The following is a 19,218-nucleotide window of genomic DNA, read 5'->3' on the forward strand; positions in this document are numbered from 1 at the left end:
AATGCATTTGCAACAGGTGCCTCTAACACAGTGCAGTCATGAGGGCCTCCACGTCCACCCTCAGTAACCTCCCTCTGCCCTAAAGCCCTGAGGCTGCCAGGGAAACCTGATTCCATTTCAGACACTGGCACCGTGTGCGGCTGCAGACCTCAGAGTTGCCACAGGTGTGACTGAGGAGAGGTCCCAGTGGATACACAATGTGTGCGAGTCTGTATGTCTGAGTATATTTATTATATTCCGGTTTAACATTTTGAGGCTTGTTTGTCAATATTTGACATACTTTAAGAAAAATATTATGAATGGATTTTCAGTACATCTGTGACTGATGATTAAATTGCAGTTCAAACATAAAACAATGCTTGTGAGATAAATCACTTTTAACATTTTTGAAAAACAAGAATTACCCCTCTATAATAGATTCATCATGTGAGTATATCAATAAAAGCCTTTTGTAAGTGGAACAATAATTTTGGCATGTTACCAGCTTTAAAGAAGCAGTATTTCATTCATGAGTATTTACAAATTTAATAGTGGACATGCCCTCTTCTGAAGGGGGTAGGCATTTAGACTTTTTAGCCAATCAGATGCCATTACTCTTGAACTTGTGCTTCTTGGATCACATTAATACATCTAGGGGTGTGGCTTGGCCTCACTGGTTTCAGAGCCAGGATATTTTAACTCTTACAAGACTGCACAATTTAACTCTAGTAAACTCATATTGTACTGAAATTGGAAATACATCCAACATTTATCGAAGGTAAAAGTTATTTTTTTCTTAAAAAAACCGATAGGCATTTAGTGGATGTTTGCTTATTGCAGTAAGAAGTACGTAAGAATCAGAACATAAACAGTTTTCTGGTTTAATGTGCACAACTTTCCTTCTGACAACTCAGCGTTGTCAGAAGGAAACATTTGAATACAGTTGTCCTAAAGACAATAAAATGCATTTGCAGCAATGTGAAATGTCACTGTATTGTGTCTGAAACATTTCATAAATTCATGATAATGCAGGCATACATTCCAATCATGAAGTATTTGGCATCTACCCCTTTTTACTTTTACACACACACACACACACACACACACACACACATATATATATATGTGCAATATAATAGGCTACTGTTTAATTGGTGATATTAAAATGAGTTTGTGATTATTAACATGAGTTTGTGATGAAAATGTGTTTTTAAACAGCGCATCTTTTTCAATAAGTTGTCATACAAATTCAAACCAATGTAATTATTTTGATTTCTTAAGTTTGAGCAACTTTACCTTAAAAACCTGAGGTGGATGTTTCGCCTTTAAGAGTTAAGAAACTTGAAACCTTGTTTGCGCAACAATCAGTGCAGCTCACACTGCAGCCGCCAAAGTGTCTAGACTAGCACATGATGGTAGTCAGCCAATGGCTCCACCGCTCTCCTCGGGGGCCCCGTGTGCGTGTGTGTGTGTGTGTGCGTCTGCGTGTGTGTGTGTGTGTGTGGGGAGAGATAGAGCGAGAGAGAGAGAGAGAGAGAGAGGGAGAGAGAGAGAAACTGAGAAAGAAAGGCATCGGTGCTGCAGTTTGGTTTAGATCTGAGTATCTGAGTAGAGAAGCTGGAGAGCGACTCAGCCCCGGATGTTTCCTCGTGTAATTGTACTCACCTCGCATGGATATTTTGCTTGGATTAAGAAAGAAAGAAGTGTTCTGACCTCTCGAGAGGACGACCGGGATCCTGACTTCCAGTGCATTTACGTGGGATTAAATCGTCTCGGAGTGCCTCATGCTCTCGTCTGCTTGCCGGTGTAGAAAGTAGATTCGAGGCTGTTAAAAGTCTCAAACTGTTTCTGGCTGCAAGTTGTCGTTTCGAGTTGAACGCTACTAACTCTGGATTATGTTAGCCTACTCAATCTTTCACGTTGTGTTATTATGTAGGATAGTTTGGTAACTATAAACAATTCCTCTGCGGTCCTGGATGCTACACCGTTGTTCCACTCGCTTGGTTAGGGGTATTTAAAAGTGCAATCAGCTAAATGAATGCATTTTGATCGGAATGCTGCCGTACATTTATTGCTCGATTTTGTTTAATAGAAGCAATTTAAGAGTAGCCTACTCAGTCTAATGCTGCGGTTTTGCCACCAATGCTTGTCTGTTGGCTGTGCATGCATTGCACGGCATTTCAAAGACATTAATGTTTTGCAACGACCGTAGAAGCGTCTGCAATATTCGGATATCCGTCAAAAATAAAACCATCTAATAGATTTTCAAGTTGTCGTATGTTCAGGACGAAACGCTCAGGTCTTGTGCGGCGACTCTGGAGAAGCCGTTTGATCCCAGATACCGAAGGAGAAGATGGAAATGGCAAAACTAGTGAGGGCTGTGGGGACGATCTATTCGGAAACAACCCAGAGAAAATTCCCAAAACGGAGTTCAGACCGATGACCCCCAGCGGGTCTCTTGTAGGGGACACTGGGGGTGTTTGCAGCCGGATCACCGCGGAGAGCTGCGGCTTGGGGGTCACGTCGGACCAAGATGGGGGCGCAGGCTGCGTTCAGGAGCAGGGAAGCCCCCGCTCCGTACAGGACGGAGAATGCAGGACAGTGACATGCTGCTTATTCAAAGACCGGGACCACTCCGACCTCAGAGGTCCAGACACGGCTCAGGGTTGCAGAGATCCAGGGTCGTGTCACTTCGTGCTAATGGGCCTTGGGCCGCGGGATTGCGGATCTCCTGGGGCGCCAGAGGCCATGCCACGAACGGTGTTGGAACAAGAACTGAAATCCGCCACATACTGTCTTTTAAAAAAGCTTAAGGAAAGGTCGTTGGATACCTTACTGGAGGCAGTGGAGTCCAGAGGGGGGATGCCGAGCGACTGTGTTATGATATCCCGGACTGAGTTGAGGTTGGGCGGCCATGTGGCCCCCCCACAGCTGCTTGTATGTAAACTGTACCGCTGGTCCGACCTCCAGCACCTAGCCCAGCTCAAACCGCTCTGTGAGTGTAAGAGCTTTGGGGCCCCGGACAGTCCAACAGTGTGCTGCAACCCTTATCACTACAGCCGGCTATGTGGGCCAGGTAAGTGTTTCTTCTTCTTATTGGTTTGTTTTTTCTAAGACTTGGATAATGTTGTCCTAGTGCCTTTTTTATTTTTACTTACTTAGCCTACTTCAAAACAGAGACGTGCGATAGGCTGGTCTTTAGATGATGCTATACTGTTAATGATTAAAAAACGTCACCCTTATGTACAACACTAAACACTCTAAGCTGATGTAGGGAGACCAAACAACTGTCAAACAGCTGCACCTTTTTTTCTGTTAGTTTATTGATAGCCTACTCTGGTGCAGTCTTGAGTCTGTTTTGTATTGTGCAAAATTGCACAAAAAATAGAATTTGAAAACATTTGTCACTTTTAAATATTTCATTTGCCAAGAATGTTGTCAAAGCATCGCTCACACTGGCCTGTTAAAACTTGGCCAAAGATGGATCCTGTTTGTTTGGACTGCTGCTGTCAAGGTTTAAGTGTTAAATGAATGTCCATACACTAAGTGGTCTGAATATGTCAGTGCCTTAAGGGTAGTAAAACATATAGGTGTTTCTGGTACTTGTTACCTCTGCTTTCTTGCAGGGTTATTGCCAAGTTGGCGGACTCATCTGCAGTTTATTCTGCTTATATGATCTTAAAGTTGAAGGTTTGGCCCCTTTTCCATAGGCCAAGTTTTGTGGTTGAGGATTGAGCTTTTTTTTTTTCCACAATCAATTTGCTTTCTGTGCCAGAACCTCTTTAACCTACACTAAAAAGATTATGTTTTGGCAGTGGGACCAGTCTGTGATTTGGCAAACCTTTAACTGTGGGTCACTCGACCCTGCTGACCTGATGACAAGGCGTGGTATCATGTGTAAAGATGCGAGTGTCAGTATTTCTGTCTCACTGGCACAGGAGGTGGATTTTCCATAACATCCATGTTTACTAGGTCCAGCTGACCCTTCAAACGCAGAAGCCCAACAAGATCAGAATTCACAGTCTACGTCTGTGGTCCTGAAGGTGTTGTGGCCCGTGTGTGCCACCGACTTGTTTGTCTTAATAAGAAGAGAGAATCCCAGAAGAGCAAGAATGTAAATGACGCTTCAATAGAAGTGCGTGTGTTACTCTTCTAATCAAAACCAGCCAATCGTTGAAAGGCTTTATTCTTTAAGAACCTCTAAATGATAAATCCTTGACTTCTCGTCCGGTCTTAATAGCTGACTTCAATGTGTTGCTCTCGTTTAGCGCTTAAGTTGTATATCAGTAAAACTTGATATTGACAGAACATCTACTAAATTCTTCCTGCTGAGTGGATATCAGTCCATGCTTTTTGAGTTTCTTTCCTCTAAAACTCACAAGATGGACTGTTAGAGGTAGCAGAGGGGCAAGTACCCCATATTGGGACTAAGGCCTGTAGTAGACATAGCTCACATGCACTCATGCATGGTCGACAGTGCTGGTATTTCTTTCATGCTATTCAAGAAGGGGGACTTTGAATCAAGACCTTTATCACTTTTTTTTTTTTTTTTACACATTGTTTTCAAACAGGGGAATGGACTGATATGATTCTAACATTTATGAAGGTAAAGGATTATAAAGGAAAACATTTCACCTTTGTAAAAGAAAAAGCAACCAAAAATATGCTAAAAAAACCAAAGTTGTGTAAATGCAATGTGTTTCGTTTCAGGATTCATTGAAAAGAAACTGCTGCTGCAGGTTTTTCTGTAAAGAATCAAACTGTGCTCGATGTGTTGCAAAAAGCTCTAAGTGAAGGAGACAAACACTTTTTCCTTTTATTTTGCCAGACATTATACTTCTCGAATGAGATCAGTTTCAAGTTGCGCTTTAAAAGCCCTTTTGTCCTAAGGAGGTCCCCTCATGCTATTTAGGTGAAGGAGTGGTGATAATATACAGTTTGCATACTACTGGCGCCAGACTGACTAGCTGTGTATCTGAGTGACTGAGTTCAGATCCCAGCAATTACTGCCGCCACTCTTAAAGGACCCGCTGCTATTATGCTCTCTCCTTCTCCTTTTCTCTGTAGGCGAGGTCAGTGGGCTCCCAACGTTTTCTTCCCTTTGTGCTTTTACTGCTTGTGCAAATCATTTTCTTCCTTTTTTTTTAGTTTTTCTTTTTGGAGGAAATCAAGTTCTGTGAACAATGCAGCTTAAAGGCAGGGATCTTTTTGGGTTTATTTTTCCTGCTTAAAAAGAAGTTCTGTTTAGTCTCTGCAGTTGGTGCAAAAACAGCTGCTTTAATTAAAGCGTTCATGCCTAACAGAACCAAATGTGCAGTTTTCAGATGGCTTTATTAGCTTTTTAATGAGCTTATGAACAGTATGATTTAATTCAGATGCGCAGACACAGTGCCTATAATAACCCAGATCGTCTGGTGTACACTTTCAAATCAAATAACTAATTTGTTAGTTGTATGTTTACATGGTTTAATATTCATGACAAGAGCTGAACACAAAACATTCTAAAATCACAATGTTTGGTTATCTTTGAACAACTATGAGATACAACATTGTTCTCTAGATGTTCCAAGATGATCGTCAACTCCCGAGTAGGTCTAACAAAATGTTTTTCTTTTCTTAAAATCACAGAAATGACTTTGAGTTTTGTCTTTTTTGTTCAGTTTTAAAACGTTTTTCTGATAAGGTTATTGATATGATTGCTTCATGTTGCAGAGTCACCTCCACCTCCTTATTCGAGGCTTTCTCCTAATGAAGAACACAAGCCACTGGGTAAGTGACACATTCAGAGCTCGGTTTTCATCTTTACCTTTAGTTGTTTTTCTGAAAGCTGCTGGTAATATTGGAGATCCTGTACTATGACATGTGTGTCTTATGCCTGAGTCTCTTAAGTTTATTCAGGAGACTTTAAGAGTCGCCCATGTCTCACACTGGACGTCAGAGCTCATTTCATTTTCTCTGCCCCACAGATCTGTCAGACTCTACATTGTCTTACACTGAAACTGAGGCAGCCAGCTCACCAAATATCACACCAGGGGAATTCTCAGGTGGGTGTGTCTCTCCAACTGTCTGTCAGCATCCAAATGGGGGGCCGGGGGTATTTAGTATTGACAAGGTAACAAACAAGAACAGATTCCTTTAGACTTGACTTTTTATACGTTTGTGAGCAGCTGTTTTTGAAGAAGAAGGGCTGGTACTGTAACGCATTAATTGACTTGAGCAAGCAATGACGAGTACAATATAACTTGATCTGGGAGGAGCATGTTTTAATGCATATTAAGTATAAACATTTTATTTAGTACTCTTCTGATTATTTGGGCTTTGCTCCATACATCTGACCATGTTTAAAAGTCCATGAATCACAGGCTTTCATCTCAGACTTTGATGACGATTTAATGTTTTATTGACCAATTTGTTACACTCTATAGTTAAATTAAATCTAACTGAGGGGACAAGTCTTTGCTGTACTCCGTTGAGTCAGGGTGAATATGCGAACTTCTGAAGGTTATTACATTAGATGCTGCTCTTTTCTCCGTGTCATTAAGGGTAATAAAAGAGAGTTGTTTTCGAAGATAAAGGTTTCATTGTGAGCAGTGCAGAGGTTCAGCGGGGCGTGTGTCGGCCTCAGAGCCAGCCTCCCGTCCTCTGTTTTTCTTTCAGAAATATTTCAGTGGGATCAAACTGTAATATAAGATCCAAGCTCGCTCAGAAATACACACAAGCACACACAGAGTTGTGCACATGCACGTGCACAGTCACTTGCCAATACGACTCTATCTATCCCGGCTGTAAGTGGGCTGCAGGGAGGGGCGGGCTCAAGGAAATTGAGTCGCTCGTGTGAATTGGGCCACACCAAAGGAAGCGAGTAAAAACAGTCCTGTCCTCAGATTTGAAATAAAACACTTCTTTCACACGGGACAGAGTAAGCAATGCCTCCCTCCTCATAGTAGCTCGCATGCACAGTACCATGTGGACGAGGATGTCCTCGCTTCGGGGATGCATGGAACAGCACTTTCTGTTCCGGCGTCTGGCACGGCTCGGAGGCCCGGACATTTAGCAGTCGACATGACTACCTGGCAGAGAAGTATTCAGGCAGCGAGGGCCCCCTCCTCCCCCAGTACAAATGCTGTCACCACCTCAGCATGGCCCAGTGACACTCCCTGAGTCAACAAATGAGGGGCTTGTCAAAGCGTGCACCACAATTCCTCAGAGACTGTGGTGAGGAGGGAGGATCTAGACAGGCTAGGCTTTGGTTCCCTCCAACTGCGTGTTGCTGCTTCACAGGCTTGGCTTGGATCGTTCTGCATTAGCCGTGACACAGTCGACTCGGGCACAGGAAAGAGGCTGACCAGTCTGTGCTCAACTATGTTGCCAGCCTGTCTCTGATCATGTTGCATTTAGACTGCGTGACGATTCTTTGGTTTAACATACAAAAGAGTTCATGTGAACCCATCATATACAGCATATACCGATGAACCTTATTAAGCCTTTTTTTCTCTAAAATACTGACCTGTGCTGAACATGGTTAACGTTATCGTATGAATGTGTTATTGACCTGGAGATGACTTTGCCTGTGAATATCCCTGCAGCTCTGGTAGAGAGAGTGTCTGTGTTTGTGTGTAACTGGAGTTGTATGGGAAACAGACTCCACACCTCATGGAGGAACAAGTAAATCTCTTAAAAGCAAGTCTGGGGGGGCACTTGGTGGATAGGTGGAGCGTAGTCAAATAATCAGCGACAGTTTGAGAACCCTCTGAGTATTCCTTTGAACCACACAAAAGCAGAGGAAGCGACCCGAGATGTCCGGTTTGATGGATAAACGTGATTTTACCACATGAACAAAAATTAGAATCTATAATAAGGAGTTTGATAGTTTTGAAGTGTAATACTTAAACCTTCAGTCTTGTACGTTTGGACCTTTCACAGCCTTGTTTTATTGAAGAGAGGGACGACTCCCACAGGCACTCTAATTATGACTGTTTACGTAACGAGCCAGCCCAGCTTTCGAGTGTGTGCATACACAGTATACCTTAGTGCTGTATGTGTGAGGGAACGTGTCTTTGCTGCTGCTAGCCTCCCAGTCTGCCCTCAAACCTGTTTCCTCACTGCCTGGGCCTCGTCGTGTGGTCATCACAGTGAAGCCCTTTGAAGCAGGTCTCATTGCTTCCTGTATGACTGTCTGAGTGGGTGTTTTCCCCCTACACATTGACTTTATTATGTCAGTCACATTGTCTCTGACATCAGGGGCTCTTTATGTTTGTCACTTCTTCATTATAATGCTCCTCTGGCCAGCGCTGGCTCTCACTTATGGGAGGCATGCCAAGATGTTTTCACATTGCCGTTGAAGAATTTCAGTCATCGATGATATGGTGTTTGTAGTGTAGTGATTACCATATGATACAAGCCCTCCCTGTGTGCTGGCTTGAAACTGTCATGGCTCCAGTCTGCCTACATTCTTCAGTCTTCAGAGGTTGTGTCCTCAATCAACCCAGAGGAATTTGTCAGCACAACACTGTGTGTACACGCTCATGTTGGTGTGAGGTGAGCTCAGCGATGTGAATGGATGGGGCTCCCTCCGATTTGCTGGGTCATGTGACTGCAGGACACGCAAAGTGACCTGAGGCGCTGTCCTTTATTCACGTTCCTCTTTCTCCATCTTCCTGAGAGTGTCGGAAAGTTTAACAGGAGGAACGGAAAGATGGAAAGTGATTAGAAGTGGATAACAAAGAGTGCTGTTTCGCCTTCAGGAGTGAAGAGGGCACGAGCAGAGCTCTGCACACATTAATGATACACTGCTCTCCTCCAGCCGCCTGCCTTTGTCTAGAGGAAAAGCCAGCACTGTCTCTGTGGATGTCTGGTGTGCAGACAGGCACTGGGTTAAGGTCCACTCTGGTATTGACTGATTTGTCCAGGCAGAAAAACCCAGTAAGTTGGCCATGCGTCTTCCTTAAGGTGTAAACTTAAGTCCATGTGCATAGACTGACTCGGCAGCGTAGGGCAAATTAAATTCTGCAGCCAATACTGATCACAGAGCAGCACTCAGCATTAAATCACTGCCTTCGACCGTGTCAGAGACAGAGGAAATGCATGGACTTATTAGGCAGTTTGAACAAAGCACACAGTGCTTCCTCTTGATTAAACTAGACTTCACTCTTACTTGTTGATCTGAATTTAAAGGCGTTCGATACTTTAAATGTTGTTCGACGTCGGCTCTTCCTATCATCGTGAAGCAGAATTCACCGAGCCTTCGTTCACCCACGAATAGGGAACGTGAGCTGGGTTTAGACCGTCGTGGAGACAGGTTAGTTCTAGAAAATCCGCCGTATTCGACGGAAGATTTCGCCCTCTTCTTTTGATATGATCTTTTTTTTTGTTGGATTTCTCATAAGTCTTCAGTTCAGAGCTGTGACCCTGGTATTTTATTGATGCCTCTTTAAAGTTGTATTTTCTCCTGAGCTTAATGGATGCTAAGGGACATCATTTAATCATTAATTAACTAATAAGTAGTTATTTATAATTGGGTACAACTTGGACAATGTGTGATGTCTCAGACACAGTGACAACTGCAACAGCATGTTAGCCATGCATGATCCCCCTCAGTCCGTCCCTCAGACCCCTGAGTGATGCAGCTCGGGCTCATCTCCCCCTGCAACCTGGCCTCAGGTTTCCACCGCAGCCCTGAGCCTTCCCAGGGCCTGGCCGCCCACACTCCCTCAGGAGCCCCAATGCTCCAGGATACGGGATGTGGAAATAATGTGACTTGAGTGCTTCCACCCTGCCTCCCGAAATCAGGTTTTGCGGATTGTTTATTTGAGGGGAAGGAGGCCTCAGACAAACATCCTGTTTTAAAAAGCAGCCTGGGTTTTGTAGCAGTGCAGGGCGGTGAATTGCCCCTTTGACAGTGGTGGGAGACTGAGGAATGTTAAAGAGAAGGCCTGCTTCTCGGGGGACATGAGACATGAGGGGGCTCTGCCCGACCCGTTTGTCATGTCCAGTTTGCAGAGTCCATCCTCAGCCAGGGGTGGGGTGGGGGTGCACATACATGTAGCTATACATCTTGAAGGGTCTTGTACTCTAATCTCTGTGTAGTGCTGTACCCACAGTCCTCGTCTCAAGTATCCGTTCCTGTCCTGGGAGGCTGGCTTCCGTTTCCCCTTACGTAACACATACACACAGAAAAAGAGCCATTGATAGGAGCGATAAGACAATTCCTCATTTTCCCTTTCTCAGCATTGTTAGACTGTGGTGTGTCAGGAATCCACTTCAAATTTTTTCTCAGAGTTTATGACATCTCTGAACTTCAATTGAGTTCTCCAGACTCTACATAGCATTTTTGCTACGTTTTTTTGTGAGGCTAACTCATGTGTCAGGTCATTCTTTGTGATATGATTCCACTGTAGTTTGTTCAGATTATTATTTTTTTTTTTAACTTTCCTAAAGAGTTTATTCTCAATCTGAACTGACAAAACAGGACGCAGATGTAGTGAGATAATGTGAGCTCTAGGCGCAGAGTGAAAGCCACGCTAATCTAAAGCAGCCCTTGGAGAGGCCTGAAAGACATTTTCATGTCAACAGAAACTCACCTGCTGATGTTAGTATTTATCTGTGTCCGCTTGGCGAGTCAGTGTGGTGCCAGGGCTCGCAGATAAAGATAAATCTAAAGTCTCGTACGCCACTTTGAGTCTCAAGCTCACAGTGCTGCGCTTGTCATTTCAATTTACTGAGCATACTGTGCTCGGCCAGCATAAGGTGAACTGTGTTTCATTTTAGGCCTTCACCACACAGATAGAAAGTGCAGTCTTGAGAAATAACAGGAGGTGTGCCCGGTCCATAATTTGTGCCCCATATTCTACCTTAGCAAACAAAGTAAGTGAGCTAATCTTGTCGTGTGCTCAGGGAGGGCCGCCGTTACCATATTCTCTTCCTTCACACCGCAGCGCTGCACCAATAGCTCCATTCATCCAGCTCGGGGCAGAGGGTTAGAGCAACAAATAAAGAGCGTGCAATGCCATTAAAAATGTAAGGAATGTCCAACTGTTAGTTTAGTGTTTTAGTGAGCCTCCTCTCAAGGCGGAGAGGGGGAACAATACTCCATTTGAGCTGGCCACTGTAAATGTGCTAGCCTTGCAATGCCTGGCAAGCATTAGGGGAGGTGGTGCCAGTTGTGGATGCTGTTTTTATTTTCTGACCATTTTACCCACAATTATAAATCCAGACACTCGCCACAGCCAGCTATGATTTAGCCCTGTGGTCTGATTGCTGGCGAAAATAGATTTAAGATTTTTTCCCCCCTTCCTCCCCAGAGGAGTCATTGACAGTTGTGCCTGAATCTATGGCTGTCAGTATTTTTAAAACTCAGAATAGCCAGCGCATTCTTTGAGCCTCCAGAATGCTGTGTGTGGATTAACTGTTGGGGCCCATGTCATTGGACATCTCTACACAAGCCTTTTACTGCCTGAGGGAAAGGATAGGAGTCTGCTGTTGATGTTAAAGAGTAAACTCCCAACATATCAAAGTCTTCCTAAATTTTTTGTCTTGTGTGCGTGCTCAGATCAGGAGACTGCTTTTTTTTATCTTTCTCTTCCCTTATCTTACACTTGATCTACTGGAGCTGCATCTTCATTCCTTTACCTTGTCAGGACATGGGGCCAATCATGATAGACATATATAACACAGATGTTTGGAGCCTTTGATCTTCTTCCTGAAACGTGCTTGTTTTCTTTTATTTTGAGTGGTATCGTGACGCGAAACGCTCCAGAAAATGTCTCCTTTTCACCGGCTCAACTCACTCTTCTGTTTCAGGGTGAACTCATTCCTGAGCGTGTTCAAGTTGGCCTACATATGTCTTCTTCATGTGTGGTTCTTCACAACATATAACCTGACAAGGCAAACTGTTCCCTGGGATCACGCTTTCTCAAGTAGTAGTTATAACAAGTCATGAACATGGTTTTTTTTTTTCATTGAAAGTGTTCCCCTGGGACCGTTACATTTACTTTTGTAGTATGCGTTTCACTTGTCTTTTTATCGTTGTGCGTTTTCTGAAGCCTTGGCTGTGTGGCTCAGTACATGCAGTCAGGCTGTCGCATTTCAGGGTACGGTTTAGATTAGAGGTCTGGCTGTATCTTCCCCCTCTTCCCCTCTCTGTGTCTGCCAGCACATAATTTACTTAATGAAATCCTGCCATTCCCTTTAGCTTTAAGATTTTTTGCAGATGTTGACAGGGGAAGGACTTTGTGACTTATTGGAAATGTTCACTCCTGCATTTTTAATGAATGTCTTGCCTGTTGTGAACGGGCTAACTTGTCAGGGATGTGTGTTGTGGAGGGGGGGGGGGGGGGGGGGAGAGTTGTCTTTGTTTGGGGAGCTGGTGTCTGGATGCCCGCGGTGGAGCAGTGTGGGTTACAGCCCAGCAAGTGTTGTGATTGAAACAGAAACTCTGGTGCCACATTATCCTGACAGAACGCATTTTCCTCCCAGACTCTGATCCACTGGGCTGATCAATAGGAAACCATTGTTTGAACATCAACTGCGTCCATTACAGCCAGCCCACCTCCCGGCCCGCTGGAAACAAAACACCTACCTTTCGCCTTAAATTAGTCAGTCTAATATGACTCGCAATAATAGAGTTCCTTGTTATTGTTCATTTTGGAGACAATCTTTCAGAATGTTTGAGGTGTTGCCTAACCTCAGAACAAAGCGTGCTTCCTCTCTAATGTGATATTTAATTTGTGATTAGGAGAATTTTCTCACCAAAACGAGACTCTTAAAGGACAAGAACAAAGCAGCCTTCTCGCTGCATCCCCACCTCCCACAGTCCTAACCAGAGTAGGAAGTTAGGAGGCACAGCAAGGGGAGGAGGGGGGAGTTCAGGAATGTGCAGGGTCTCCTCTACTCAAACGTTCCAGCCTTCTTGGCTTGTACCTCCCTCACACACACACACACACACACACACACACACACACACACACACACGCACACTTGCTCACAAACAAACGCACTCACGCACAAACAGATAGGTTGTATGAGGAGGTGAAAGGGCACAACCACCCAGCAGGATGTTGGTTGAGTGTTTTGCTATATGGTGCTCTCTCAGACCTTGCTGCTCTTTAATGTGACCTCTAGATGTGACATTTACAAACATACCCCACAGTTTGGACGGAGCTTTTACGTGCCCTGAAGGACCCTCGTAGGCCTCACTTGCATCACAACCATTACTTGTGCTCTCTGTCTCTGACACATTGCAGAGCCTTGGAGGAAACTTTGAGGAAATGAGCAGCACATTCTCTTCCCCATGAAGAAAACCGAGGAAGAAAAAAAAAAAAAAGCCTTCTCCCTTAAACCAGCGGCCTCTTACTCACGCGCCCAGACGGCTCCTCCATATTAGCCTCCTTTGCTTCCTGTTCTTTTTACACCCTCTCTTGTTTATTGATTTAATTTATGGATTCTGTTAGTTATCTACTATCAAGCCTTCAGCACTTTTCCTCCCTCATGGGGTCGTCCAGAAACAAAATGAAGGGAAAGCAGAGAGGAAGTTGATGACAGCGTAAAGCATTCCCAATGTGACCAGCGAGGCTTGGTGACTGGTTTCAGTTTCTCTGACTCCCGCATCATTTTTCCGAGCACATATCTCCCTCCCTCTCTTTACTTTCTTTCTCTCTCTCTCTCTCTCTCTCTCTCTCTCTCTCTCTCTCTGCAGGGAAAGGCCAGACCTCAGGGAAAAAATCCATAGACATATAAGAGCGGCTCCAGTTAGCATGTCGGTCTGATAATGCCGACATTGATGGCAGTGATAGCCCAGACGCCAGCCTGAATGTGGCCTGCGCAGAGCTTATTGTCAGTCAGTATAGGAACCATTGTCTACAGAATTAATGTCATACCAGGCTTTGAACAGGAGGGGGACGCTTTACACTGCACTTCCACTGTGTTCTCTCTGGCTGTGAAAGAAAGTTTCATCCAACAAATTGGAGTGCAAGAGCACACAAAAAAAACATTTGCCCTGGATTTCCACACATTTAACCAAAATGTACACACAGAAAAAAGACACTCCTGCACCAACTCCACCACCAGCCACAAAGCCTATCAGTTCATTGGTACAGTCTAATAGCTGGAGGGGAGTCTAATCCTTGGCACAGGATGAGAGCGCTCTGCTCCCCCTCCTCTCCTTGCTGCCCTGCTCCCTTCGACTGTACTGCTTAAAGGGACTGGCAAGAGTGTTTTTCTTCTCTCTTTTTTTTTCTCCTCCTCAGCAAAGTTTTGAAGGAATGAGTTCATCTCTGCCCCGCTCTCTGGATTAGTAGAGATGAAGTGTAATGGAGGTGGCCCCGGAGCTTGGTGGGGAGATGTTAGCACAGAGAGGAAGCTGTTGTTTGTCTGCCTGTCCCTGACACTCGGCCTCCCATTCATCTCACTCCAAGGCTGCAGAGCCGTGTTTACCCCAGGGCAGCTCTTTTCTGCGTCTCCCCTCCCCTTTCTCCTTTTTTTCCTGTTTTTAAAAGCATTACTGGGTTATCTTCAAGGATTGCCATTGAATCTTTCAAGCCCCAATTTTTGTGTACTTAGTTGTAATTATCCAGATTGTAACTCATAGCGGGGCTGATTGCTTTTTTCCACATATAAAATCTGTAGAAAGGGCCCAGCTCAGTTAAGTTGTGTTGTGAGCTAAAATGTCTCCAATCTGATCACCATCATTCTGATTGGAGATTCTAACATGCAGGTATTTGAATCCTTTTTACTGATACTCCCCTGTCCCCTGTTTGCTTTGTGACTTCCACTGAACTGATCTGTTTGTTGTCAGATCTCGTGTCCTGCTTTGGTACTCTGAAATCCTCCGATCAGACAGGCCACAGGGAAAGAGAAAAGTCAACATTTCCACAGAGTCACAGAGTTTCCATGGAGCTCACACCTTGTTATCGAAATCAAACTCTGCACACGGAATGCTTTCATTTCTGATCACTGACCTGAACTATGTTTTACAGTAACTATGTTTAAAGTAACTTATTTCATGACGCTTATATTGCTATCATACGACTCTATTTGAAAAAGGGACTTTGAGTGTTGCTATGTAGGACATGAGAGATGATAATCAGCCTGACATGTTAAGGTTGCTGCCTCGAGCTGATGGAACAGGATGTGCAGCAGCCATTTTGTGGCTGCTTCCAATGACTCTGAGACTGACACTAACAGGAGAGGCTTTTGAGAATAAAATAACAATAATAACATGCGCTACTATTCTAATGGGTAAACTGAGCTGTTAAAAGGTGGCAGGGTTAAATGGATGCAGAGCCCCAGTAATTGCTCCCAGCCCATTGTGGCTCCGCCCTCAAACAGACCCTCTCTAAAGGCACGACATGGAGTCCAAATGACGTCTGTGGTGTGGTCAGAGGCTCGGAAAGCACACGCCCTCACGTCACCACCTCAGGTCTGACTTCAAGACTTAGACTGAGCCTTGATCTGGCGTGTATCTGCATGAGTCTAGTAACACTCTGATGTTAAATACTCTCTTTTAAACCACAAGAGTCAAATTAAAATCATCCCGTCAAAAAACTGCGAAAGCAGGGGTCGCCGGTGGCGCAGCGGCAGTGCGCGCGACCCCATGTATTGAGGCTTAGTCCTCACACGCGGGCGGCCCGGGTTCGCGTCCGGCCTGTGGCCCATCTCCCGCATGTCTCTCCCCACTCTCTCTCCCTGATTTCCGACTCTATCCACTGTCCTCCCTCTATCATTAAAGGCCAAAAACAAATCTTTAAAAAAAAAAAAAAAAAAAAAAACTGCGAAAGCATTTGCGTTTCATGACGAGTACTCAGCACCTACTCTGAAAATGGAGGCCACAGTTACCGTGGTGATGTTGCCGAAACAGTGTGGCGACTTGTGATAATTTGACCCTGTTACAGAGATCCTAATGACGAGTCTGTCTGTAAGAGCCCTCACCTCAGCTCTCCCACCTCGCCAAAACACACACATTCAGGACAAAAACACAAACACACTGGCTGATCCACCCCCCCGACACCCCCGACACCCCCACCCTTCCAAGGCAGATACATGTGCGCACAGGCACACGTAGACGCTGAACACAACAGAGCAACAGGAAAAGGCCTGGCTCATGGTGCGCTCATTGTCTTCCTTCAGACTCAGGCTGAGCATTTGATACATTTTTAACCTTTGTCCTGCTCATTTCTCTTCCTGGTCCTCACAGTCTTTCCTTCTACCTGAAGACTAGACACTATGACCAAACAGTTTTTGCTTTCTTCTCACCATCCAAAAAGGAGGAGACGGTAGCCATGTGGTTCTTTGTGTGTGCACAGTTTGAAAGTGAGTTTACCCTGATGTGTGGGCTCCATTTGATTTGAGACAATAGAGGGCCATAAACAAGTTGGGGCTGAGTTCTTTGTGTGTCTGAGCCCCGCTGAAGTAAAATCTGAGCTCAGAGTGGAGGAGCTGGAGTGTGGAATTCACTAATGGCACATGCATGTTGGGGCCCCTGAAGAGAGGGGGTCATTTCAGCCATCAGTGTGTGCGCAAACACACAGAGAGCCTGTCTGCAGCTTCCCCCTCCCCCGCATATCCCCGCTCACTCTTTCCCATCCCCTCCACAACCAGCAGAAGTTCTGTCTCTGCAAGTCTGCTGATCGCTTTTGCTAATCTTTGTACAAACTTTACTAGTGTGGGTCACTCAGCAGAAAGGTTTAGGCGGGTGGGAGGCGAGTGAGGCATTTTGTTGCTGTGTGGATCCGTGATGCTCCACCTTAAAGGCGTTTGTTAATGGGGCGGGCGGTCATTAAGCCCTGTGAGCTGAGAGACTGAAAGGAATGGGGCCACAGGCCCAGGCTTTAAATCCTCTGTGCCAATAGACTCTCTGAAGCAAAATAATGGCATCACTCTGTGTGTGAGTTAATGGGAGCTGATAGCATGAAGGCTGGGGGGTCAGCGGGTCACGGGCTTGTGCTAAGTTGTCAGGGAGCTGAATGCCGTCCCTGGGCCCACAGCAGGGGGAAGAGCAGGGTGAAGGGGGAGGGGGACCCCCTGCCTGGCCCTCTCCCGTCACCCCCACTCTTTGGAATGTGAGGAAGACGAGGAATTAGGAGAAAGAGAGGAACCCTGATTCTGCAGAAGTGGAAGCTGAAGATTGGGATATGAGATCATGGGACGCTTTTCTTCCCCACTCTTCTCATACCACAGATTTTTATGAGCAATAGAAACACAAGAAAGCTTTGCGCAGCGTGGACTGAAGCAGCCTCTAAAAGAGGTTGACAGTGTTGTGTGTCTTTTCCATGTGTTGAAGATAGAAGTCTACCTCGGGAGCAGTAACTCATGTTGGAGTGCTGAGGCCTGTCACTGCAAAGAGTTCACAGGCTGCAGCCATGAAAACTGAATTAACAAGCTAATTTACTGGGCAGAGATGTTCAGGAACAGGACGCCAGCATGTTTCCACTGTAAAAAAAAAAAAGAAATAATAAAAATAACCTTTGTTTAAACTTGTTTTACAAAATGTGTGAATGCAACTCAAACATTCCGTTGCTATGTTTTGCTCATTTTTAGTGGAAACGCATGATGTAATCATTAATTAAACATAGCAAACTTGATCTGTTTTAAAAGTGTGAGCAGCTTCAGTGCTGGATGGTCAGTGTTTAATCATTACAGTGCCCTCTTGAGGAAGAGGAGGACACCACAGTGTTTCAGACAAACCTTTCTACAGTCAATACCATCAGGATACGTGTGTGAGTGTGTGTGTGTGTGTGTGTGTGTTCGGGGACCGATGTGTATGCAATGTTATTTATACAAGGCTTAGATTTAAATACAGTGCCTCTTTTAGTATTTATAGTATGGCCATCTGCTGTGAAAACAATAAAAGCAGATAGTTAATACCTTAAAACGTCCTTTTTACTAGGCCCGTTTGCTTTTGTTTATGTTGTGTTTAATGACTGTCATTCTGTCTCTGTCCCCTCTAGATGCCAGTATGTCACCTGATGTCCCTAAGCAGAGCCACTGGTGTAACGTGGCATACTGGGAGCACCGCACACGTGTGGGACGCCTCTACACAGTGTACGAGCACTCTGTCAGTATCTTCTATGATCTACCTCAGGGCACAGGCTTCTGCCTGGGCCAGCTCAACCTGGAACATCGCAGCAGCACCGTTCAGCGCACACGAGGCAAAATCGGCTACGGCATCCTCCTGAGCAAAGAGTCCGACGGCGTATGGGCGTACAACCGCAGCGAGCACCCCATTTTTGTGAACTCCCCTACTCTGGACGTACCTAACAGCAGAACTCTGGTGGTGCGAAAGGTGATGCCAGGGTTCTCCATTAAGGTGTTTGACTATGACCGATCATGCCTCCTGAGGCACACCACAGACACTGACCTCCTGGACGGACCTTACGACCCCAACAGTGTGCGAATCAGCTTTGCAAAGGGTTGGGGTCCCTGTTACTCCAGACAGTTCATCACCTCCTGCCCTTGTTGGCTGGAGATCCTCCTCAACAACCACAGATAACACAAACGGACCCACAAACGATCCCAAATATCATCTACCTAGATTTAATATAAAGTTTTATATATTATATGAAATATATATTATACTTGTAAATATGGAGTCATTTTTACAATGTAATTATTTATGTATTGTGCAATGTGTGTATGGACAAGAGGAAAAAAATGGAAAATGCACTTTGGCTTATATATATTATATATATAAATATATATAAAGATAAAGAATCTTTCAATACCAACTTGAGAAATTATAAAGCAAAATTAGGATGAGTCTGGATTTGGTGTATAGTTTTCATATACTATTAATATCCAGACAAAAAGCTAACACCATTCACACATTGATAATAAAGTATTCGCATATTAATTCTCCCTGTTTGGTCTTCGTCATTAGCTCTTTTTTTACTCGTCATCATGATTGTTTGTTTTTTTTGATTTCCTCAGGATGTCCATGAACTTAAACACTCCGTGCTGTCACGTTTCAAACAGGAACCATCACATGTGCTTGTATCAGATCTTCACTTGCAGAGAGAACTGTTTTCTGTGTTAGCTGTGAGCACAGAGGAGATAATTGCAGTCTTTGGAGAGCATTTGATCATACTGATATATCAGTGGCATCACAGATAGATGTTAGGATCCACATGTCCTTGAGGTCCTAAGGAGCCTCAGTAATGAGGGCTGAGAAGAGGACTGTGCAGGAGGAAATGGTGAAACAACTGTGCTAATCCTTGTGAAGGTGTCTCTTCTTCAGCACATTCATAT

The 19,218-nt window shown here is 44.7% G+C and overlaps 1 protein-coding gene across 1 annotated transcript; it reads left to right on the forward strand.

Moving 5' to 3' along the window:
- The first annotated feature begins 1,525 nt into the window (after nucleotides 1-1,525).
- smad6b (SMAD family member 6b) lies at nucleotides 1,526-18,812 on the forward strand. The gene is made up of 4 exons (XM_079346501.1): nucleotides 1,526-3,055; nucleotides 5,692-5,748; nucleotides 5,946-6,023; nucleotides 17,922-18,812. The coding sequence occupies exons 1-4, from the start codon at nucleotides 2,257-2,259 to the stop codon at nucleotides 18,461-18,463; spliced, it is 1,476 nt and encodes a 491-aa protein (XP_079202627.1). The 5' UTR covers nucleotides 1,526-2,256; the 3' UTR covers nucleotides 18,464-18,812.
- The last annotated feature ends 406 nt before the right edge of the window (nucleotides 18,813-19,218 follow it).

The sequence above is a fragment of the Symphodus melops genome, assembly GCF_947650265.1.
Source record: "Symphodus melops genome assembly, chromosome: 6".
NCBI classification, from domain to species: Eukaryota; Metazoa; Chordata; class Actinopteri; order Labriformes; family Labridae; genus Symphodus; species Symphodus melops.